We start from the raw sequence: 25,642 nt of genomic DNA, 5'->3' as shown, positions 1-25,642 counted from the left end.
GTGTACCGCTCGGTACACCTCGTACCGTACCGTACCGAGCATGAGTCGAAACGCCGGTACGGTACGGTACGGCGAACCTTGGTTCAGACCATGGTTCATAATTTCGTACCATACCGGAGTATCGAGCTCAGCTCGGTACGATACAGTACGGGTATACCGAGAGATAAATTTTGATGTACCGCTATATATATATATATATATATATATATATAAGTAAAAAAAAGAAGGTGACATCACCTCAGTTTTCTACTCGCGTGGGGAGAAGGTTTCCTTCTCCCCATGCAAAAAAAGGCGACGAGGCAACGTCGCCTCGTTTCTTCTGCCTACGTGGTGTCACGGACAAACTTCTAAACAAGATGTTTGATGTAATGCGTATGTATGTCCGTGTCTTTTGGTATGTTCATGCTTTGTACAGCATGTAGAGGGACGCCCGAAGGCTAAATAGTCCCATTTTAGTTAGGTTGGTGGTCGGTTTAGGCTTGTAAATAAAGATTGTGTCATGTGAACACGTGTAAGAAATTTTCGATCTGTAATGGACTATTTTACCCTTTGTTGTGCAAATGTTCAGAGCTTGTAAAGTTTGTTTGTAATTTGCATTGTCTATGAAGTGTTTTTCAGAGATGTTTGCTTGTGGATCCCGATTGAGGCGTTCTCTCTAACCCGTTCTCTCTTTTGTTAGTCCTAAGGGACAATGGGAGGCTTCGGGGAGGCTGACCTTTGCGGATGGACACGCAAGGGTGCCACACGACTTAGGCAAAACCAGCTAAGTCCGTGACAGTGAGAAGAAAAAACGTCGCCTCGACGATGCTCGATTTCTTCTCCCCGCAACGTCGTCGAGACCTCGTTGCCTCAAATGAGATGGGAGAGCGGCGCCGAATCTCCAAGTTCTCCCTCTTATTTCTTCTCCCTCAGCTAATACCACTCGGTAGCAGGCGGCGACAGTCGAAATCAACCGTCACCGACCGATTTATAGTGGTAATGGGGCGGAAACAGCCCCAATCGATGGTACTGCCCGATAGTGGGCAGTATTATTCAAAATTAAAATCCTTGGTTCAAACAATCAAGGATGACTTTCAAACTTAATTTGAGATGAACAGTCTAAAGTACATAAATGAGGATTAAGATTAAAATCACTATATCTTGTTATTAAATCTGTTGAAACAGACTTTTGTGCAATATAACTGGCAAGTGGCATAGATCTAAGAAGACATATCCATACTTCAAGTTGGCACATCAACTAGCTGTGTCATTGGGCATGATAACCACAAAGGAGATGCTGATAAAGTAATTTGTGCCATCGATCGATTCCAGTTTGATATGCCTGGTATATTTTGATGTCATCTACGATGTTCTTTTTCTTTTGCCGATTCCTCAACCATAAGTCAGAAATCAGTTTGAAATCAATGAGGCCAAATCAAACTCATCTGGAATTGATAAATTGTGGTCAATAGTAGCCGACTTCCCAGCCTCAGAGAAGGAAAACGAAGTGGGAAAGAGCAGGGAGGAGGAGGAGAAAACAAGAAGCCATGATGCAGATAAAGACAAGAAATCATCTATGGTTATGAAATAAAGAAGATTTGTTATGTACCATAACTATTACATTGCTCGTCATCCAATATCACATAAGATAAAAAAGAAATAAATTAGGGAGAGAATATAGCAGTCAGAGAGCAGCCTTTACCTCTTATAGAAAATGATATCAGCATAAATTTATTCCAAATCCATGATGTACTCTTTCAAACTTTATGCCAAGGTGATTAGACGAGCATTAGAGTGACCATTGTTCTTGAAAGAAGCAGGTTAATAAGTTTCAAGCTTGTTTATATGCCATATGGTTATACACAATAGTCATTTATTGCAATAATATCTTTGTACTATATGATTAATATTTATTTTCTAATAAGCACATAGAAGTTATTCATTAATGCATTTTATCCACTTTTTAGTAGCAAATTATATAAATGACAATTATGTCTTGATTGGTTCTGTTCTGACCAATTTTTCTGGTATGGTAGTGTAGATTCTAGCTAAGCCTCATCCTAATACCAATCTTGTGAACTATAGTTGATAATTCATCTAGCTAAATGTCAACATGCATGAGAAGAACCTTAAAAGAGATGTCGGCACATCAATGAAATGAGAGTTAATATCATGGTATGCAATTTCGAATGGTACCGTCCGGTATGGGCAGTATGTACCAGTCCGACAGCATACCGGTACGCGGACCGCCCGCTACCGGACGGAACGTGCTACAGTGCTTCAGTGCTACACTGTAGCAATGCTACATTGCTATAGTAAGAGGAAGAAATATTTAAAACCGCTCGGTAACAGTGATACAATACTCCAACGGTCAAATTGACCGTTGGAGCCCTTTCTCATAGTATTTAAACCTCTTTTTCTCCCTTATTTTACTCCATTACATTTTCATACTCTCTTATACTATCTCAAACTCTTTTTTTCTCACATTTGTGCTCTGCTAAACTCTACAAAACAATGATTTGTGAATTGAATCAAGGCTAATTTGGAAAGATTAAGAGGAAGAACTTTCTAATTAAGATGTATGTTTACATAAGGATAATTCGTAATAGACTGAAATACGAACCATGTACAAGATATTCTTCAAAGCTCGAAAAAGATATGTGATACTATTCTTACCTAATTTACATTGATTTTGCTAAACTTATGCTATTACTATATTTATTTCTAACTTAAAAACCCTATCCTAACTTTTTTTTTATTTTAAAGTATTTTCAGAGGATTTTACACCTAAATTAGGTGTACCGCTCAGTACGCCCTGGCGTACCGCTCGGTACACGGTATCGTACCATACCGAGCCAACCTCGAAACACCGGTATGGTACGGTATTACATACCTTGGTTAATATGCATAAAAGAGTCCAAGGAAATGTTAACGCCTAACCTAGATGTTTTATAAACAGAAGATCATGTTACCAAGTAGTGATAATTCAATAATTTAAGGGTCAAATTACATGGCAACACTTAATGATAAAGGGTGTGTCACCAAGTCATGTTTCATTTTTTAATTGGTCTACTCAGACTACATTTATGTTTGATTGTTTGTGCAAAGGAGTCATCTAGAAGCAAAATACTAGCCAACTATTTAGAGGGAAAAACAGAGAGAAATAAGAGGAAAAGAAGGGAATAAGTGATAACTAGACTTAAATTAGTACTTTTCTCATATTTAATTAACATGTCACAAACAAGTCATCATTTAGTCCGTACTATAGACTCCATAGTTTGCATAGAATTATTTGCAGTAATATCATTTTGCATATTTAAATAAGAGAGTATTGCCAGATTAACTACCCAGTGATTCCAGAAGGAGATCACCAATTTGGTGTATGTCTTGCAATGTAAAAAAGTATCCTTTCCATACAAAAAATCTATGTTTAATTCACTAAATTTTTATGCTCTATTTTCTAAAAATACTGGATCAAGCATGTAATATTGGACTATTAAATTTTCAGTAGATTTTCAACTATATACTTCACACCAAGTTTTTAAATACCAGCATATCGCCTGGTATTTACTAGTTCGACAGGGAACCGACAAGTGGACTAGGAAATTTTGTTCAGTCCGATTGAAAGAAACAAGTTTAATAAGCTTTCTACCTTTTTAAAAGTTTTGGCTGAAAATAACTATTGACAGCTGTCAACAGTTACTGATAAGTGATAATAACCTTTTATTATCATCCTGCTTTTTTCCTATTTTCCTCCCATTTCACTGTCTCTTCCCTCTGCCTTGCAGCCTTAGCCATCAAGACCTCTATCTTCACCATCGTCACCATCATACGTCGCAATTACTTTCATCCCATTTGGTATTCACTTATCCTCCTCTTTCAGTTCTACCTCTGCTTCCGATTCCTCCACCACCTCCCTCTGGCCAAACTTACTGGCTGGCACAGGGCATACTGACACAGAGTACAACCCACCATACTATTACCATACTAGGGAACGGGATGCGTTTCACATTGAGACTGTAAACCTTGCTTTGTACAGCCTGCACTTTGTTTCCAACTGTGCATTCAATTTTTTATCATCAGAATTTTAGTTTTGTGTTTCAAAAAATTCAGATCAAGAAGCTTAAGTTGGAGTAGAAGGAAAATGATTTTCTTTGCATTTGGGATATATCTAGCATCTGCAATGTGAAAAGGAAACAAGCTCCATAGCTGGAAGGCAGAAAAACCAGAAATCAAATAGTCAAAGTTTATGTCCTTTAAGTAAATCTAGTATAGAATCCAGCATAATCATCTTAAAATTGCTCAGGATCTAGTTTACATGACCATTTAGGTCATCTTTAATTATTATTTTTATCCTTATATCTTCAATTACATATTAAATTAGAACTCTATCCACTTACAAACTTGTGTAAACCAAATGAAAGCTTTTAGATTGTGGCTCTTCAATCACATGGGATACTGATGTTTCAAAGGTCAACCATCAAAGTACCTGATTAGACTGATGGCAACAATGGCCTTGTCTCTTAATAATGCTCGCCATCAATGAATATATAACAAAATATAATGTGCTTTACTCAATACAATATCATAAGTTGATAACCATTCTCGCAAGAAGGGGCTCAAAGCTTTTATCCCCATAAAGAACACTATCCTCATCTGTTTTTCTCGTGTGCATTTTTAATTACTTCAATTAAGTTCTTTTAAAGTTTTAATATGAAGTATGAACCTAAAAATTCGAACATCGAATGGTACAAAATGAACTTTATGAGGGAATTGGAAGGCGATAGAAGCTAAATTGAATAGTTATGACATGATTTTAAATGTTAGCAAAATAGTAAAATAGAAGAATATAGTTGAATGGGTGAAGATGTTGAGGGAATTGGAAGGCGATAGAAGCTAAATTGAATAGTTATGACATGATTTAAAATGTTAGCAAAATAGTAAAATAGAAGAATATGGTTGAATGGGTGAAGATGTTGATCAATGGTAAGACCGGTCTATACATATACTGATGATGTAGGATGCGTCACAATGGATTTTTTTTATAATAGAGTAATAGAACGAGAGGGAAAAAAAGTAATAACTGAAAAATAATACGAAAAGAAACTTTAATAACTACTAGACTCACTCTAGCTCAAGGACTGAACTTCCACGACAAAGTCTCACACCTCCATCGCATGTGGACAATTGAATATACCATCGGAAATACAACTATGGTCTCATTCCACTCACCCATTATATGGGACAAAACTCAATTTCCTATATCCATATTCTGATGATCCATTACAATGTTCTAGCCTTTTTATAATCTTAAGTACATAAATAAATATATAAATATAAAAATTATAATTGTATCAAATCAGATATGTGATATGATATTTCCTTTTAAGAAGGTAATATTTCTTATTTGATTTGAAAATAGTCTTTCCTCCTTGATTATTTTTTTATTGATATCCTTTCATCTTTGTAGAGATGAATTTTTAAAATTTTTAGTCAAGATTTGTATGTTCAATAAGATCGAAAATGATTTCTTTCATTTTTCTGTAATAGCTTCCTTGTTCTCTTTGTTGAGTAGATGTCGATATAAAACAACTTATTACACATATGAAATATACCTAAACTAATCGAATTTATTTAAATAAGAGATAAAACAAGGACTATAATTTCCTGTCAATCAACCGTGCCAATCTTTGGCCGGTGCGGTATGTACTAGTCTGTACCGGGGCATACCAACACATGATATGTCAGAAAGTGCCAACCGTTCAAAAAATGCCTAAAAAATCTCCAAATATCTGAAAATTAAAATAACCTAAATTAGGGTATTTTAATTAGAACTAAATGTAAATTTAGCTCTATTTTAATTAAAAATCCAAAATAAGGAAGGGATAGTAGATTTATCTTTTTTGGACATTGATGAGTAGCTTTACAACACGTTTTAAATGGTTCTTCCATTAATATTGAACAAGAGTGGGAATTTATGAGAAAGAGAGCAATTGAGTGAGAAATATTAGAAGATGTGAGATTGAAATAGGGTGAAAGAGGGGGGAGGGAAGGGAATAAATAGGCATTCAAATGGATCATTGGAACTAATTCAATCTGGGCCCTTGATTGCTTTCGATCGAAATATGATCGTTATCGGTAGGTACAAGTCGATAATGATCAAATTTTGACTATTTCGTTTCACCCTGTATAAAGGGTGTATCACTCAATACACCCCCGAACTACTACACCGCCCGGTATATGGCAGTTCATATTTCGATCAACTATCGGACCAATACATACCACTCATACCATACCATTTTGAGTGATACGTAAAATCATGAGATAAACTATATTGGTTTTGCATCATTCGCTTTCACTGCATAGGAACTGGACCCGAGTTCGTATAATTGAAATATAGATCGGCCTTAATGATGGGATACCTTGGCTAAACCAAAAGATTTGATCCCAAATTTGATGTAAGACAAATAACAATAATTTTTCCATAAAAAATCAAATATACGATATGATTTCGATGATATTTCTAATTTGATTTAAAAAATAATCTTCCCCAATGATATTCTTAACTAATAGAGTTATATTTTTGTAAAGATAAATCTTTAAAATCTTTAGTTAAGATTTGCCATCTTTAAACACGATCGAATCTTATTTCTTCTAATTTTTCTATAATTGCTTCTTTTTTCTTTTCGTTGAGTAGATTTTGACATGTGATAACTTATAGATATGCAAAATATTCCTAACATAATCAAATTTATTTAAATAAGAGATAAACTAAATTAGTTTTGTGTCATAATTCAAAGGCACCCACTTCATATGGGGCATTATCACCCTTTTTTAAGTATTTTAGCTTCATTCTTCAAGCTTAGTATTGTAAGATTTCTTTTGACATCTTAGTGGTTGTTTGACCAAACAATGCATATATTCACCTAAAGCTGCATACCAACCAAGATGCAGATCTCCCTGGAAGCATGTACCAACCAAGATGTAGATCTCCCTAGAGGCATGTCATTATACATATTGGTTTGTCATATGATGCGGTACCAATTTATTTTGTTAAATATTTGAATAAATTTAATTAATTTAGGATTCTTATGCATATGTCATAAGTTCCCATAACGCAACATATAGAATAATTCGAATCTAATTTCATATATTAGAAGCTAAAAAAAACACAAATGTGGAAATCATGGAAGAAATCGATTATAATTGAAGATTATAAATCCTGATTCAACATATTGCTACAAAGATACAAAACTATCATTGAAAAAAAGAAGATTATTTTCAGGTTAGATTCAGAATGTTTTCTTTGAAGAAGCAAAAACAAATGATATATTTGACTTGATGTAATTGTTTTTTATTAATATATTTTTTTCTTATAGTTGGGCCTATAAAAGAGATTAGAACATCGTGTAATGAAGATCGTCATAGAATAAATATGTAAATTATTATTCTTTTCCCACGTTCTTTTCCACATGCATGAAATGCAAAGGTGTGAGATTTTCATACTAAGAGTTTGCTCCCTGAGCGAGAGCGAGTTTGGTAGTCATCCAATTTTATTCTATTGTCTTTTAAGTATCATTTATTCCTCTCTCTTTTTGTTCTCTATCCAAAAAATGTTGCTACTCCTATAATATTTGATTTAGTATCAGAGCTTATCAAGATATTCTGTAATGAAAGCCAATTTATAATTCTTGAACTCTAGATGAGTAATGAGGGACCAATTTATTTTGTCCCTAATTTGAATAAATTTGATTAGTTTTGGATTTTTTTCGTAAGTCATAAGTTGTCATATAGCAACATCTAGAATAAATCTGATCTAATTCCTAGATCACTCAATGAGCACAAAAAGAAGCAAATGTGAAAATTATTGAAGAAATCATGATTGTGATTGAAGATTACAAATCCTATTTGAAGATATTGTATTTATCACTACATAAAACTATCATCAAAAGAAGAACATTATTTTCAAATCAAATGCTGCATGTTACCTTCTTCGAACAAGAAAATAACAAATGATTTATTTGACTTGATGTAATTGTATTTTCTTCCTATTTCTATATTTTTCTTTTTTTCTTGTAATTGGAACTATAAAAAAATAGAATATTGTAATGAAGATCATCCGAGTAAATTGTTTCCTTTTCCTACATATATGTATGAGCGGTGTGAGGCCACATTTGTTTTTCCGATGGTATAATTCTGTCATCCAAGGTGCGAGGCCTTTATTCAACAAGTTAGCTCCTTGAGCAAGAGCAAGTCCAATACGGTAGTTATCTAATTTTGTTTCCATTGTCTTTCAATTATTATCTATTTCTCCATCCAAAAAAATTATTGATACTCATCCTACATCAGATTTGGTATATCACCATATCAGATCTTTTGGTTTAGCCAAGATGTTCTATCATTAAGACCAATCTATATTTCATGAACTCGAGGTGAGTTTGTACACAGCAGAAGCCTATAATACGAGACCAATTAATTGTCATTTATTTGAATACATTTGATTAGTTTAGGGTTATTTTGCATAGGTTATATGTTGTCATATAGCAACATCGAGAATAAATCTAATCTAGTTTCCTAGATTACTCAATGAGAAGAAAAAGGAAGCAAATGTGGAAATCATGAAAGAAATCATAATTGAAGATTTTATGAAAATCTATCGCTACATTAATGGAAAACTATCATCAAAAGAAAATTATTTTCAAGTCAAATTCAGGATGTTATCATCTTCGAACAAAAAAAACAAATGATTTATTATATATATATATATATATATATATATATATATATTTATTTATTTATTTATTTATTTATTATTTATTTATTTATTTATTTATTTATATATATATATAAAAGGTGACATCGCATCGCGTTTTTCGGCGACGTCGCCTTTTCCGACGAATATTTATATATAAATATTTTATATATAAATATATATATAAACTTTTATATATATATATATATATATATATACCAAGCGGTATACTGTTCTGTATGCCACTCGGTATACAGTATCGTACCATATGGAGCTAACGTCGAAACTCCGGTACGGTACGAAATTGCGAACCTTGCATAGGAAGCCACATTTATTTTTCTAATGACATGATTCAACCACCCACGTGTGAGATCTGTGAAGGTGTGAAGCCTTCATCTTAGGAGTTTGCTCCTTGAGATATATTTCTTTTTATTATCTTTCAATTATCATATATTTCTTTTTTTCCATTCCTTATTGCCCGTTGTCCTAGAACAGATTTAATGAGTTTTTGATTTAGCCAAGATGTTCTATCATCAAGATTAATCCATATTTCAATCAAGGATTACAATTTCGAATAATACCGCCTGTACCGAGCGGTACGTATCGGTCCGTCAGCAGACCGGTACACGGATTGCTCACTACCGAGCAATATATATATATATATATATATATATATATATATATATATATATATATATATAATTCGACGAGGCGACATCGCCTCGCGTGGGGAGAAGAGAAGCGACGTCTACGATTTTTTTTTTACTTTATATATATATATATATATATATATATATATATATATATAATTCGCCGAGGTGACGTCGCCTTGCATGGGGAGAAGATAAGCGACGTCATCAAATTTTTTTTTTACTTTATATATATATATATATATACCGCTCGGTATACCGTATCGTACTGTACTGAGGGAATGTCGAAATTCCGGTACGGTACGATATTTCAATCCTTGATTTCAATTACATGAAATCAATGTGAGTTTTTATGCAATGGAGGCATATGATATGGAATCAATTTTATTTATCTCTTATTTAAATAAATTTAATTAGTTTAGGGATATTTCGCATATATAACAAGTTGTCACATGACAACATTTACTCAACACTAAATGTTAAGTAAAAAAAGAAAGTAATTGTAGAAAAATTAAAGAAATCAGATTTGATCTTGATTGAAGATAATAAATTTTGATCGAAGATTTTAAAGATTCATTTACAAAGATGGAAGTCTATCAATTAAAAATATCAAGAGAGGAAGATTACTTTTCACATCAAGTCAGAAATATTTCCTTCTTTAAAGGAAAAAACATATCATATATTTGATTTAATACAATTGTAACTCTTCTTATCTTTGTATTTTCTTTTTTATTCTTGTTATTCAGATCTACAACAAGAGATAGGGCATTGTAATGGAAATCATCAAAAATGGATCAATAAATTGAGTTTTGCTCCCACATTATGTGCGAGTGATGTGAGGCCATAGTTGTATTTTCGATGATATGGTTCCATCATCCATGTGCGAGACGTGTGGAGTGCGAGGCCTTTATACTGGAAGTGTTTTCATTGAGCTAGAAAGACTCGAATCTGTTACGTTTCTAATGGTATGGTTCCATTGTCCAAGTGCGAGACGTATTGAGGTGCAATGTCTTTATCTTGGGTGTGTTCTCACTGAGACAGAGCGAATCTTTATTTTCCTATTATCTTTCTCTTCTCTCTTTCTATTCCTCTATAACCAAAAAAAATCCACGGCTACTCGTCCGACATCATATTGCTTTACTTTGTCTTCAACAAGGTACCAGAATTATTTGCGACTTATATACATTACTGGTTCATGGATCAAGTCACAAATTAATTCCAGCCCAACTACATTATTCCATATTCCCAACAGAACCTTTATTATATTTCCAAAATTGTCACATACATCCTATGGTCCAGTAATTCATTGACATTATGTGAAAGTGTCTATTAAAGTCAAGTTCACAATCACAAAACCATACATGTAGTATAAAGTAGCCCAAACACAAAGAACAAAGTTACCTCACTTTCGGTCAGGGGCCTGTCTGCTGATATCACAAAGAGAATCAAGTCAGCACGTGGCACAAACTCTTCAGTGAGACGTTGTTGCCTTTGAAGAATCACATTTGTTCCAGGTGTATCCACAAGGTTCATCTGTTTTACAGGTGAGTGACTACAAGTATTGCAAGAAATAACATATTGCCATAGGCCTAATAGAAGAAATTGACAATTTCTAACATGGCTGCTCTGCAAATTGCAATATGAAGACAATATCACTAAGGTAAATCTTTAAGATACGTGATAGCTTAAATTTCTAGCTACAAATTAGAAAAAATCAATTAACTATACTCAAATGGAAAAATTTACACATTCACAGTAACAAATTATAATCATGACTTTACATTGTACAAGTTAATCAAGCAAAAGTGTCTTAAGATTTAAAATAAGCATATGTAACATACACGGCAGTCAACAAATGAGTGATGGTATATAGCGTAAGTGTCACAAATGATGAATCTAAAAGATAAACGTGTTGAATTAGCTTGGACAGATAGGTAAACACGATGAACCAGGATCAGCCCATCTGAGTTAATTATGACAGATGTTGGTAAACATCTGACAACGAAAATACTGGAGTTCAGGATAGTTGGACGTCAATTTGAATCTTATGGCCAATCTGATAAGCAAACTTTCAAAATCACTTTATGTAGTAATATATTATTATATGAAGCAACATCAGATACTACATAATTTCTTATGTTTTGCTTAACTAGGATCTTTATTAGCATATTCATATTTTCAGCCATTAGTCTTGCTAACAGCTCAGAATCAAAATTTACAAACCATATTAATAAACAAAGAATGAGAACAAAGAGAATAAAAGGATTATTAAAAAATTTATTCAGATTGTATTTTGGTGTAAAAATAGTTAAAAAGATAAAAGGAAAAAAGACACCATTTCTCAGAGGCACCTTGAAATAATAGCTTATTAAAATTTTTGAGGCCATGATACTTGGACAATTAGTAGGTTGTTAGAATAGAATATGCACCACATTTTGAGGTATGAATAATCTTAGGCACTCATTTCATGAAAATTCTATTCAAAAAAGTGTTAAGAACAACCTATTGTTCCTCAAGAAAAGAGAGATCCAATGTCGAGAAAAATGTTTCCATGGTCGTTGTTGACTACAATATTGGATTGTTCAAGCTTCCTTTTCTCAAAATTCTATGAAAGAAAGAACCTACTTCTGATTAATTATCTGTGTGTATCTCTGTTGGTGTATAAAGAATGAAGTACAGAACTGAGACACAAAAACCTAATAAAACTAGTCTCTGTTGGTGTGTTTCTTTTAGATGCGTAAAGAATATATAATTATGCAATATAACAAAGTAGTGAAGTGCAGAACTGAAATGGACTAAACCTAATAAAACTAACATTTAAATCCTCTTAAGAGGAATTCATTTTTCTTTGGTGATGCCTAATGATGTCAGTAGAAGCAAATGTTCTAGAGGACTTTCTTTTGCATTTCGTGACACCTAATGATGTTAGCAGAAATGAGAAGCCTAGCATTTCAAATTACATGTTGCCCAGCTTTAGAAAAGTGCCCTAAACAGGATAAACAATAAATGTACAGTAATATTGAAAGGAAAACAGAAGACTATGTGATCACATCGGGACTCCATACAGCTTCGTCAAGTTACAGTTGACTCCACCCTTCAGCAGCTCAAAGTAAATAAAATGTCCACATAAAAATGAAACTTTGAGTATACATTTAAGTGCTAAATCTATTTATTTATAAAACATATATAATGTCCTGCCAATAGACCTCACCTCTTCTATTAATAAGTAGAATTAACTAAGTCAGATAACTATAACATATGACAATCAGACATTGCAGGAACTGTTAATCTGAACAAAAATTTAAAATGAAGTTCAGGAATACTGACATCCTTGAGTATTGGTGACGATAAGTAGCAAATGAATTGTCCATCAGGATTTCTTTCACAACGTTTGTGATTGTCAGAGTCCATATCAGAATACAAAAGTAGAGTGATCTCATTTGTAGTGGGAACTACTCCTTCCTCAAGATACCTTTTTCCAAGAAGAGCATTTATAACAGTAGATTTCCCAGAATTAAATTCACCCTAAGAATGAAATGTTGAAAAATTATCATGAGAACAGGAGAATTTTAACATGGAACAGAAAATTATTATATGACAGAAGCATCCAACAAAATATCCTTTTGAAAAGTTTATATTAAATTACCACATCACCAGATTTATAATAATCCACAGTAAATTTAGCAACCAAAGTTCTCGAGGTTAATAGAAATAAGAAAAAGAAATATTGATTAAAGTGGACATGAAAAGGCAATCACAAAATCAGAAGCAAGTGGAATATTACAAGATGTTCCAACAGTTTATGAAAGAGAAAACATCACGATTGCAGAGCTAAAAGTATGCATAAGGACTGTATATAACTTGTCATCATGTATCAATCAATAACTTAAATTTCTTCAGAACAATTATATGATGATAGTTTTTTCAAAAATTTTAGTTTTAACTCACCACAATAACCAGCAAAAATGGCTCACAAAGGCGAGCTGCAGCATCCACAAGAAGCGAAACATCCTTCATCTACCAGCAAAGGTATATATAGCTGATGTCATGCATATGACAACTAATCAAAGAAATGAATTCTTATTCAAAGCATTTTTCAACTACCAAATGTTTAACAATAGAAGATCACCATTGGTGTCGCTTTCTGGATAATAGAAACTGCTTCATCTATCAATAGTCTTTCTCTTTCTATCAATTGTATTTCACGATCATCCAACCTTGTAAACCCACTGATCCCCTTTTGTTCATTATTTACAACTCTAGAATCATCAGACTTGGTTCCTGAATTTGGAAATGCATCTTGCAGGATGCCATTAGCCATATATGCCATAGCAAACATCTTCAGAATACCATCATCAAAGGACATCAGGTCATTCAAGGACATAACCATCCCACCAGCACCATATTGGAGCAACTTTGATGCCATTTTTGAAGGTAATTGATTACCATGTGAGTCACTTGTGGTGAAGAAAACTGGAACCTTGATAAACTGAGTAATGGAGCTTTCTTGTCCTGCAACAGATTTGACTGTTTTGATACTCATTATAAGAAAGTCAGCACCCTCAGAACTAGATGCAGTTATAGCAGAGGCTGTATCTTGCACTGTCCTTGCTACTAGAGGGAGATATACTGAATCAGATCTTGATTTCATCATCATATTCCTTGCAACAAGAGCAGGAATAGCTGTATCAAAAAAGAAACTATGCTAAAATACAAAATGTCAAAGAACTAAATGTTATTTAATAATTTCTATCTAAATTTGCAAGCAACAAAAAGTGAAAAAAAATACATAGGAAGCATTTAAGATTCTCAAAATGTGAAAGATACAGTATCATTTATACAATGGTTAAAAGGAAAAGGTAAGCAGTAATAGAACATAGACAGCGACAAGGTAGGTATGGTCCATATAGATACACTAACAGTACATAGATTTGCAAAATAATAAAGATAAAATACATTAAAAACAAGGCACATTGGGGTTTGAAGTTATCTTCTCAATTCATGTGATATTGTCTAATCCGACCATTAATTATTTCTAAAGAGTGCTCTTTCTTTGAGTTTGCAAAACAATGAGGCTTCTTTTTGTAAAATAAGTAAAGAAAAAAAATCATGCAATAACTAGAAGCACCTTTCACTCAGATGGCTTACATGTGGGGCTGAGTTGGATGAAAAGCAATAATAGCAAAATATAGAAACATTTGCCACTGTCATACACGAAAGTCGAAACTATGTTTGGCATCTAAAATTCCTCCCCCAAAAGTTCCTCATCAGGTGTGGCTTTTGAATGAACCTGATATGTGGAGTCAATAGGTTAGGTCATGATTACGCCATCCATGATCCAGTACATCAAGTTTGTGAGTATATTAAATGATAAGAAGTTTTTGTAAGTGTTCTTTAGTATGTGTCTCTAAGTATTTTTTTTGTATTTTATAAATGTAATTAGACTTCATTTAAAATGATGGTGGTAGTTATATGTCTTTTTAAATCTAATAGCACCAACATATCTTTGGTACATGTTACTAGACTATCTGAAATGGGAATGGCAATTCACATCTCTCAAAAGCCAAGGGGTTATGGCACACACCCATGCTACTAAAAACCTTCGCCACTAAGGAAATCTTTAAAAAAATGAAAATCCTAGAAAGGAAAATTTTATGCCCCTTAAATTATATAATGATATTTGTTAAGCAAAGCTCAATGCTGGAAAAGATCCCTACGGCCAACCATTTATGGTTGGAGCCTCGGAGGTTGGACCTTATGTTGTGTTGTTTAAAATTTATTATCCAACTAACTGAGTTTTATAATTCCAAATATTAATTTGCTTCCCTAAACACTTTAATGCCCATAATTTTTTTACCAGTTCAATCAAATTGAAAGAAAAATTTAACGAGCTTAAGGGGTCAGTAGCTTCTTAACCATACATTCAATTTTAGAAAATAAAAATCCAGTGAATCAATGCCAAGATGACAACTGCAGCTTGGTCACAAATGTCTCTCGATCAATTATGGAAACTGAGAACTTAAACGCATGATTTGAACCATACACGTGCCATGTAGAACTTAAAGATGATGCAACTTCAAGTAACATCAAAGGGAAAATAAAGGTATAATTGAAATTGATGGTGAATAAAATATTAAAAAGCAAAAGAAAAATCATGGTTGGCCTTATCGGTCCATACTGAGCCGTATCAAGCCATACTAAGCGTATCAACACAGTATATGGCGACGTACCCAAAGATTGAAATATCATACCGTACCGGAGTTTCGACCTTCTCTCGGTACGGTACGATACTGTATACCGAGCAGTATACCATTTGGTATATATAAATAAATAAATAAATATATATATATATAAGATAATAAAAAATTCGGTAATGTCGCCTCCCTTCTCCCCCACGCGAGACAACGTCGCCTCTCTTCTCCCCAGGCGGGGTGACGTCGGCAAGATATACATATATACAAGGTCTGCAATTTCGTATCGTACCAGAGTTTCGACGTTCACTCGGTACGGTACGAAACTGTATACCAAGCGGTATACCGCTTGGTATATATATATAAATATATATATATATATGTAAGTATATATATATACATATATATATATATATATATGTATGTATATATATGTATGTATGTATATATATGTATATATATATATATATAACTCGGCGACGTCGCCGAAGCAACGTCGCGTCTCTCTTCTCCCAAGCGGGCTGACGTCGCTTCGACGACGTCGCCTCGTTTATATATATATATATATATATATATATATATATATATATATATATATATATATATATATATATATATATATAAATATATATATATATAAAAAGATTATATATATATTTATATATATGTTTTTTTATTTAAAAGACGACATCGCATCGCCTCGACGACGTCGCCTTTTCCTTGCCCACGCGGCGCGACGTCGCCTCGTTTATTTAAATATATAAATGTATATATATATATATATATATATATATATATATATATAATCCAAAAAAGGCGACGTCGCCGAACGTCGCCTTTTTCTAAAATATTTATATATAAATATAAATATATATATATTATTTTATTATTTTTTTCGTTCCGCTCAACGCCCGGTAGCGGGTAGTCCGCATACCGGTATGCCGTCGGACCGATACGTACCGCCCATACCGAGCGGTATCATTCAGTATTGCCTACCTTGCATATATATATATATATATACATATATGTATATATATACATATATACATGTATATATATACATATATATACATATATATAACAATGTGCGATGTTGCAGAAAAACGACGCGATGTCACCTCTTTATATATATATATATATACCATCCGGTAGCGAGTGGTCCGCATACTAGTTTCCTGTCGGACCAGTATGTACCGCCATCATTCGAAGCTGTATACCTTGGGCGTACCAATGTACCACCCGTACTGGTCTCTTGTCGGACCGATATGTACCACCTGTATCGAGCGATACGCCGTGATATGGCGAACCTTGAGAAAAATACATTTCATCAATTTTCAACTACAAAAAAAGTGAAGAGGATATTTTCAGTCTAATGAGGGAGAAGTGGTTGAAGATAAAAGAAAGAAACTAGCATGTGGACAAAAATAAACATTTTGGAGGACTACTCACTTTGTAGTGTAATATACTAGGGATTTATAATATATAGTATACAAAAGAAAATATATATGTAACAACGCAGAAATGGATGATTAAGGTGATTGAATAAAGAGGAAATCCAAATAATTCTTGACTAGAACTATAATGTGACAATTTTATGCTACGTTTTTAATTTCGAATACCGGATGGTACGTACCAATCCGCCAGCAGACCAGTACGCGACTGTATCGAACGACACGGGCTATAGCAGGCGGTAACAGTCAAAATTTCGATCGTTACCGTTACCGACCTATGACAGTGTTCCAACGGTCAAATTGACCGTTGGAGCCCTTTCCAATGGGTTTTTAAACTCATCCTCCCCCTTATTTCACTCAATTCTACTCTCACACTCTCTTAAACTACCTCAAACTCTTTTTTTTTCACATTTGCATTCTACTAAACTCTACAAAGTAACGATTTGTTAATTGAATCAAGCCTAATTTGGGAGGATTAAGAGGAAGAACTTTTTGATCAAGAGGTATGCATTCTCTTACTTTAATCAGAGAGTAATTAAGATCTATAATATTATGTTTAGTGTGTTTAATATTGATTAATTCGAAATTAGACACTTAATAGGTCAAATTTTATATTTCATGCATATTAAATATTGAAAGATATTTACGATGGTAAAATAGGTTTAATTAGGTTTTACTAAAATTATTTAATATTGTGATTAATGATTTTAATGATGATTTAATCGAAATATGATGGATTTTGGATCAATTCAATGTCTTTAATACATATTAAGGTGTTTGACATGTTTATAGTATTGAAAGAAAAGTAATTAATAGGTAATTAACTATGGTAATCGTGTGATTAATGTATTTAATGATAATTTCATCGTAATTTGATGTATATTGGATCAAAATTTACGTATTTAATATTTCTTTTATATGTTTCGTATATTTATGATGGTAAAATAGATTTAACTAGGTTTTATTAAAGTTATTTAATGCTGCGATTAGTCATCTTAATGATGATTTAATCAAAATTTGATCGATTTTATATCAATTCAATGTCTTCAATACCTATTAGGGTGTTTGACATATTTATAGTATTGAAAGAGAAGTAATTAATAGATACTTAACTATGTTAATCGTGTGATTAGTATATTTAATAATGATTTTATCATAATTTGATGTATATTGAATCAAACTAAAGTATTTAATATTTTTTTATGTGTTTCACATATTTATGATGATAAAATAGGATTAGTTATGTTTTAATAAAATTATTTAATGCTGCGATTAGTGGTTTTTAATCGATATTAGGTCAATTCAATATGTTGATGCTTTACAGCTTATTTGATTTAAATTTCATAAAATCATGACACTAAAGGAACAGCCACATGATGATGCATAGGTTTATGCCCAAAAAATAGATGGGAACCGTCATCATTGACAATGTATTTATTGTGACTACATTGGCAAGGGTGGAGGAATAACTCGGGTGAAGATACATTTGGCCCGCGGGTATCCCGATGTTGCAAAATGAAAGATGGTTTCGACGGAGATCCGTAAATTATTTCAAAGCAAACTACAACAAACAATGGAAGATACATTAAAAAAGAAGACAAAAGTTAAGGAAGAATATTGTACGGCTACGCAAGAACCAATTTATGATTAATATAAGGGTCGCGGCGATGAAATCGACCTAGATCTCACAGTTGGGATTCGTGCATCATTGGAGCATCAGTATATGGTCGATGAAGCAATGAGGCATCGACGACCTAACTCACAATTGGAGCATGGCAGTGGTAGTGGAATCTAGAGGTCGACCAGCATGAGGCAACCAACTGCTCCTAAGTTAGGTTGAACTAGTAGCATGAGGCATGGTGGACTCCAATGATTTAAAAAGTGCTAAGCGTCAAAAGGCGCCAAGGTGCAAAAACGTCCGAGGCGCTAGGTGCTCGCCCGAGCGAAACGAGACGCTAAAATATAAAAATATATAAATTAATTAATAAATATAATTATTTAAATAAAAATATAATATTAAATTAAAAAAATCTTACAAAATCATAATATCATATTAACAAAAAAATCTTAAAATTCGAAACAATAACAATAATTTAAAATAAATAAAAATTAACAGTATTAAAATCAAAATAATATATTATTAATCTAATAAATAAAAAATAATTGTTATTAGTATATAGTTAACAGTATATTGTTAATATATTGTTAATAGTATACTATCGAGTCGATGTAAGTAGAGGGAGTAAGAGTAACAGTAACGGCAATGGCAGTGGGAGCGGGAGCGACGATAGTGGCAAGCAGCGACAGTAGCGGTAGTGGCAGCGGCAACGATAGCGGTAGCAGCGAGCAGCGATAGCGGTAGCAGCGAGCAGCGACAGCGATATAAGAGTAAGACTGAGGCTACTGACTGAAAGAAGCAGCAACGATAGCAGGAGCGGTGATAGTGACAACGGTAGCAGCGACGACGAGCAGCGACAGCAATGGCAAGCAGCGACAACGAAGACGGGCAACGATGGCGAAGAGAGGCAGCGGCAGTAGAGAGGAAATGTCAGCGGTAGAATCGCGAGCAGGGTTAGGAAAACATTAGGTCCACAGATACTGAATCTTAAATACATGCTGATTTCAGTAAGAGAGGAGGTCAGGAAAACATTCAAAGATAATTTTAAGGCCGACCAATACGTACGGATCATTGATCGTCAGACTGAAGTTCATATGGATCAAGATATCCATAATATAGGTAAATTCATATTCAAAATAATTTAATTTATTATTTTTTATACAATAAAAAATCATACTAACAAAATTATGTCTTGTAGCGTATTATATAAACCCGACAATTCAATATCGGTATACTCTCGGAACGCAAAATGATTTACAAATGGCACTACGAAATGTTATATATCGACTCTTGCCAAACATTATTGTTGCAGCCGATGCTCTTATGGATGGTCGATTATTCCGAGAAACAATTAGTTCATTCTCCGATGTTGTAGTTGTATCGTGTCGTTACACTATAGATCCTGGTGAGAAAAAGTTACACATATTGATTATCAATTATATTTGATGTTAATTATTTGTTATGATAATAAAATCTTATTTATATATTTTTGCAGTTGAGTTGTGGCTATAATTTGGAAGGGATGCACCACATTTAAAGAAGGTTGTCGTTCATGTACTTTTACAAACGACAACATATAGTGGTTGCGAACATAATTAGTTAACGTTTGCATTGATTCACACGAAGGTCCACAACAAACTCTCGTATAGACGGTTAGAGAAACTGGTATATGTCCATTATAACATACGGCTAAGGTTGCAATGTGCTGAGCAGGATAAGGAGCCAGAGGAAGTATCTAGAGGAACCAAATATTGATCCCATCAACCTCCAATTCTATAAAGAAGATTCAGAGCCGATGTTAGAGTGGGTCGAAGCGGCAGAGAACCAAGAGGATCCTCTACTTGATGAGGTAGGAGATCCTCAACGTCCTTCGCGTTTTATCACCAAGGCAATAGAAGAAAAGGAAGTACAACTCCAGCAGGTGGAAAATCCCCCTCGATCACAACATGGCAGGAGTCAAACAACATCGAGTCAAACTACTCAAGGAACTACAAACATCCAACGGTCATAGTTGTCCGCCCAACGTGCAAAGGCAAAGGGGAAGGCAGTAGCATTAGTCGCATTGTTGGAAAGAATTGAATCAAGCGACGAGACACCTTCATAATCGTATTCAGCAACTTGCTTGGTCCAGAGACATGACAGCAACACGGACAGCAATGCCTCAACGGATGATGGCAGCGATGTCGGGCAGTCGTTGGTCTCGTCTATACAACTTGAGGGTGGTGCATAGACCGCGGAGCAATATTTTAAACATGCCACCCAAGATTCAGATTATGAAACTCGATAAGATACTGATCAAGTTTATGCGCGAAAGGGGAAGGGGAAGGGGAAGGCAGCGAATGAATTTGAGCAGATGGGATAAAGCCTACATAATGTAGACACAAAACGAAGCTCATCGTATTCACAGTTGTCGTATTATGGAGAATCATATGGCTAAAAGTAGTACGGTGATAGTTGGTCATACTTCTCTGAGCAACAGTATGATATGGAGCACTAGATCCGTAACGAAAGTAGAAGCTCTAACATTCATTAATACATGCCTCAGGAGCCGCCTCGGACAAATGTGATTCATGACGATCAACCTACAATCATCAGTACATTGATGCACCAATGGCATACGGTGTATAAATACACTATTTCGTGGGATCAATTTCAGGATTAGGTCCAACAAATATATCATACTAATATGCAGATGCATAGAATCGAGGACCCCGATCCACCACTTGTGGAGGCTCGTCATTCGTTTTTATGATAGAATCAGCAACCAGGTATATCTACATACGTGATTATTTAATTCATTTGAATTTTAAAATTTATATTGTAACAAAATAATCTAACAATTCAAATGATTTTTCTGTAGATATTTCAATATTTACAAAAGGAAAATCTGTAACGGACCGAAATACGAACCTTACACAAGGCTATTCCTCAAAACCCGAAAAAGATATGTGACACTATTCTTACCTAATTTATATTGATTTTGCTAAACTTATACTATTACTATATTTATTTCTAACTTAAAAACTCTATCCTAACTTTTTTTTCTATTTTTTAAGTATTTTCGGAGGATTTTACGCCTAAATTAGACGTATTGCTCGGTACACCATATCGTATCGTACCAAGCAAAGCTCGAAACTCCGGTTCGGTACGAAATTTCAATCCTTGATTTTATGAAAGTTACAACCAAAACTCAGACTAGGTTTATTTGTTTTGGGCCGAGTTGTTATGTTACTTCTACTTTGCCTACTTTTCTGAACTTATGTTGAATTGTCATAATTGTTTAAGTAATGGTTTGACATTTCTAGTAGCAAACCTATGTCGGTCCCCGGCAGTAGTAGTACAGATCTGATACATCTTGACACAATGACACATGGTACATCAGCATGTGTCACGAGACTTCTCTGAAGATTTGAGTATATATGGTGTTGAGAAACATGCCACAGTCTGTGCCGCTGACCCGACCAGCCATCTAACCAGTACATACCAGTCCAAGAAAAATATAGAACCATGGTGTGTGTTATAGCCTAACAACATTTGTGTGAGCTTACTGCTATATCATTTTAATTCCTAGTCCCAAACCAACTGAAGATTTGAGGCATTAGGAATCTGACACCAAATATAAACATGTACCTTAACTAATTTCGTTATATGGCTAAGTCACCATTTGGAAGTGATGCAAAACATTTTTACCACCTAGCTACCGAAGCTGTGAAGATGGAGTAACAAGTTGCCCAAAAGGACCCATCATATTGGCATAGGATGTGGCATAAAACATACAAGGAGTATGAAATTGTTTTCAGTTAATCCAAGTAAAGAAGTCAGCCCAAGTTCAAAGTCAAGCTAACAACATAGAGTATAAGAAAGCATCTAGAGGAGTTGGAATTTATAGAAATAAAGTTTAGAAATATAATGTAATATATAGGAAACGTTAAAACATGGCAATGGTGTAAATTTTACAATAGAAAAAGATTTTAAGGACAATATTAAAGAGATGAAGAATTGGCAAGCAAATTTTATTCGTTAAATTTTACATTATGAGAATGTATAGTAAGTGTTTTAAATGTTTATGTTCCCAAATAACAGAGGAGTTTGTGATGATAAATAACTCTACAGTTGGGTTATTTTCAAGGATTGAAATTTTGAACCATACCGATGTACCAAGCATTACTCGGTATAGAACGATACAGCGTACCGAGTGGTACGCCTAGAAAAATATATAAAAATCAATTTTAGTACCGAGCGGTATTAAATATAAAAAAATAAAAATATATATAATTAATATATAAAAAGATATAAAATATATATCTTTTTATATAAAAAATATATATATATAAATAAAAATTCAATATATAAAGATATAAAAGATATAAAGAAGATATGGCGTACTGAGCAATCGCCTCGTCGTCGTCATCTCGTCTGCGGCCTTCGACGTTAAGGAGGAAGGGAGAAGAAAGACGACATCAGAAGATTCTTCGTGCAACAGCAGTGGACGAAGGAGACTGTTCGAAGATGAAGAAGGTCGGGGTCTTCGCCACCTTCCTCACGACCGCCTCTTCCATTGCTCTCACCGCTGCCTCCCCTGATCCCCGCGCCTCCAGCTCCCCTCCAAAGAGGTACGACTCTTCTCGTCGTTACCTCCTGGATCGGGATTGTCGAGGGAGAGCAGAACCAGATTGGGATCAAGAAAGGGCGTGGAAGACAAGTTCAAGCCGAGGTTCGACGGGCTTAGGTTCGTCGAGATGCTGGTGACGGCACATCGGTGATTCCACGGTACTCTTTCTCGACACTTCTCCCTCTTTCTCGATGCTTCTCCCTCTTCTTCAAATGCCCTCTTCTTCCTCGCCTCGCCTCATCGTAGCCAGGCTGATACCACCCAGTAGTGGGCGGTCCACGTGCCGGTCCACTGGCGGACCGGTACGTACTGCCCGTACCGGGTGGTACGGAACGGTATTAAAAACCTTGGTTATTTTCTGAGAAAAGGGTTAAGACAAGGTGTTGCTACATCACCTTTTTTATATGTCGTAACAATGGAGTTTCTTTCTTGAAGATTAGCAAAGATCACAAAGCCAAATGACATCACATCGCATCCATTATGCAACAAATTGATGTTTCAACCTCTAATGTTTCATATGACCTCTTGCTCAGTAGGGATGATTTTGAATCATCAAGTATTATGCAGACAACAATTACTGACGTCTCAAATGCATCAAGTCCAGAAATAGATAAAAGACAACAGCACTGTATATTTTGCTCAGAATCAAGGACATTAAAAAGATCTTGGTCCTGGCTGATCTTCAATACACGTGGCAAAGACTGACAGTATGTCTAGGCATACTTTTAGTAATCACAAGATCAAAAGAAATTATTGACCACAAGACAGGATTGTTACAATGACAAAGAATTGGACTAAAAGGTTTTTATCTTTTCAAAGGTTCTAGATGATTCAATATAGCTCAATATTCATACTGCTTAAAGTAATTACGAAGAAACTACAAGTAATTCAGACAGATTGCAAAAGAAGAGTTTGCCAAATCGTATAAGTGAGACTGTAAAGCTAAATATTGCAGAGGAATGCAAAGTAGCTTATGCTCAAGAAAGTAATTAATGGCTGAGATGTGGAATATTCCAATGTCCTCTATTTTAGTAAGGAATTTGTCTACAGTTTCCTGGGATTTGCACTGATAGCATACCGAATGGTGAGTTCATGACTCCAGGCTGACACCCGTATATGAGTTTTTGTCTTTTTCACCTAGGATCTGGAAATAGATTCTCTTAATTACAAAAGAAAAACTCTCTTCTTCTTTTTTTTTGTCCTTTGTAAACATAATATGCTACACAAGCATATTTATGCAACAGTTGACAACAGATAAGTTATCTTAAATCCTTCATGATCATAGTTCAATGGAAGCTAGCATCGAACTATGACGGTGACAATTGAAAGTTACAGAATATGAGAGAACCAAAAAAAGTTGTAAATATAGAAGAGCGATACGAGCTAAACTAGCATCACATGTACAGGAAGATCAAAAGACCACATATTGATACTTACCCGAATCTGACAGAACCACTCCGCTGGCCCCGACAGCAGCAGCAATGTCAACACGCTCTGCAATCAGAAGATAAGCCCTGTCACGGAGAAGCGATTTCAAGGCACAGGCCGCCTCGTAAAGCCTGGCACCGCTCTGGTCGCCGCCGTCGAGCACCACCACTCCGACCCGTTTTAACAACGCAACGTCGACGTCGGCCTCCCTTTCGAGCACCTCATCAACGCTCAACCGGAGCACCAAGGTGGGGATATTTAACTCCGGCCGCTTGAAGCCACCAGGAAATAGGGTCCTCACCTGCTTCTGCCTCTGTTGGTGCTGCTGCTGCGGAGTGCCTGAGAAAGAGGAAGATTGGTCTCCGATTGCATTGATGGGTTGGGGAGCAGCTCGGCGTTTGGAGAAGGGAGGCCGGTGGAAGATATTTAGTAGGATGGGTTTGAATAGGAGAGGGAGGTGGGGGGGACGACGTGCAGAAACGGGATAGTGACAGGGACTACAGACCACCATCGGATTCGGCGAGAACAAGGCAAAAGAGAGGGAGCGAGGGGGAGGAGGGAGGAGAATTGAGGTGGGCTCGAAAAGAGAGGAGAGGAGAGGGAACCGGAGAAGGGAAAAAGGAAGGGAAGAAACACTTATCTGCTCGTCGATGGAGTTGTTGGATGCGTTCAACACTGAGACTGCCAACAGAGGCGGCGTGGGTCCCAGCTAGATCTATGTCATTACAGAAAAAGAAAAAAATGAGGAAAATTACGGATCACAAGTTCCTCGGCAAACACCTGCTTGCTATCTTCCTCTTCCGAATATTTTTCTTCGATGTTGTCGATGACCACAAAATTCCTGTAACTTGCAACGCTGGGTTTAAAAGACTCTACAAGAAGGGAGAGAGTAGATGATCGATCTTCGATGAGACATGCTAGTGATCCTCTAGATGTAGTGTAAGGAGTCAAGAAATGAAAA

General features: G+C 34.9%; 1 protein-coding gene across 4 annotated transcripts in view; it reads right to left on the bottom strand.

Annotated features, from left to right (window-relative positions):
- Window positions 1-25,330, bottom strand: part of LOC103985144 (probable transmembrane GTPase FZO-like, chloroplastic) — a 42,355-nt gene extending 17,025 nt beyond the window's left edge. Inside the window, exons 1-5 of one of the 4 annotated variants that reach the window (XM_065109211.1) lie at window positions 24,691-25,330; window positions 13,511-14,064; window positions 13,330-13,398; window positions 12,709-12,906; window positions 10,783-10,914 (exon numbers count right to left, since the gene is read on the bottom strand). In XM_065109211.1, coding sequence (XP_064965283.1) covers window positions 10,783-10,914; window positions 12,709-12,906; window positions 13,330-13,398; window positions 13,511-14,064; window positions 24,691-25,192 — 1,455 coding nt within the window. In that variant the 5' untranslated portion in view covers window positions 25,193-25,330. The remainder of the gene's footprint in view (window positions 1-10,782; window positions 10,915-12,708; window positions 12,907-13,329; window positions 13,399-13,510; window positions 14,065-24,690) is intronic. The other 3 variants (XM_065109210.1, XM_009402769.3, XM_009402768.3) reach the window with 3 other exon arrangements.
- Window positions 25,331-25,642: the final 312 nt, after the last annotated feature.

The sequence above is a fragment of the Musa acuminata genome, chromosome BXJ2-5, assembly GCF_036884655.1.
Source record: "Musa acuminata AAA Group cultivar baxijiao chromosome BXJ2-5, Cavendish_Baxijiao_AAA, whole genome shotgun sequence".
In the NCBI taxonomy this organism is placed as follows: domain Eukaryota; kingdom Viridiplantae; phylum Streptophyta; class Magnoliopsida; order Zingiberales; family Musaceae; genus Musa; species Musa acuminata.
This window is presented reverse-complemented; position numbering and strand designations above follow the sequence as displayed.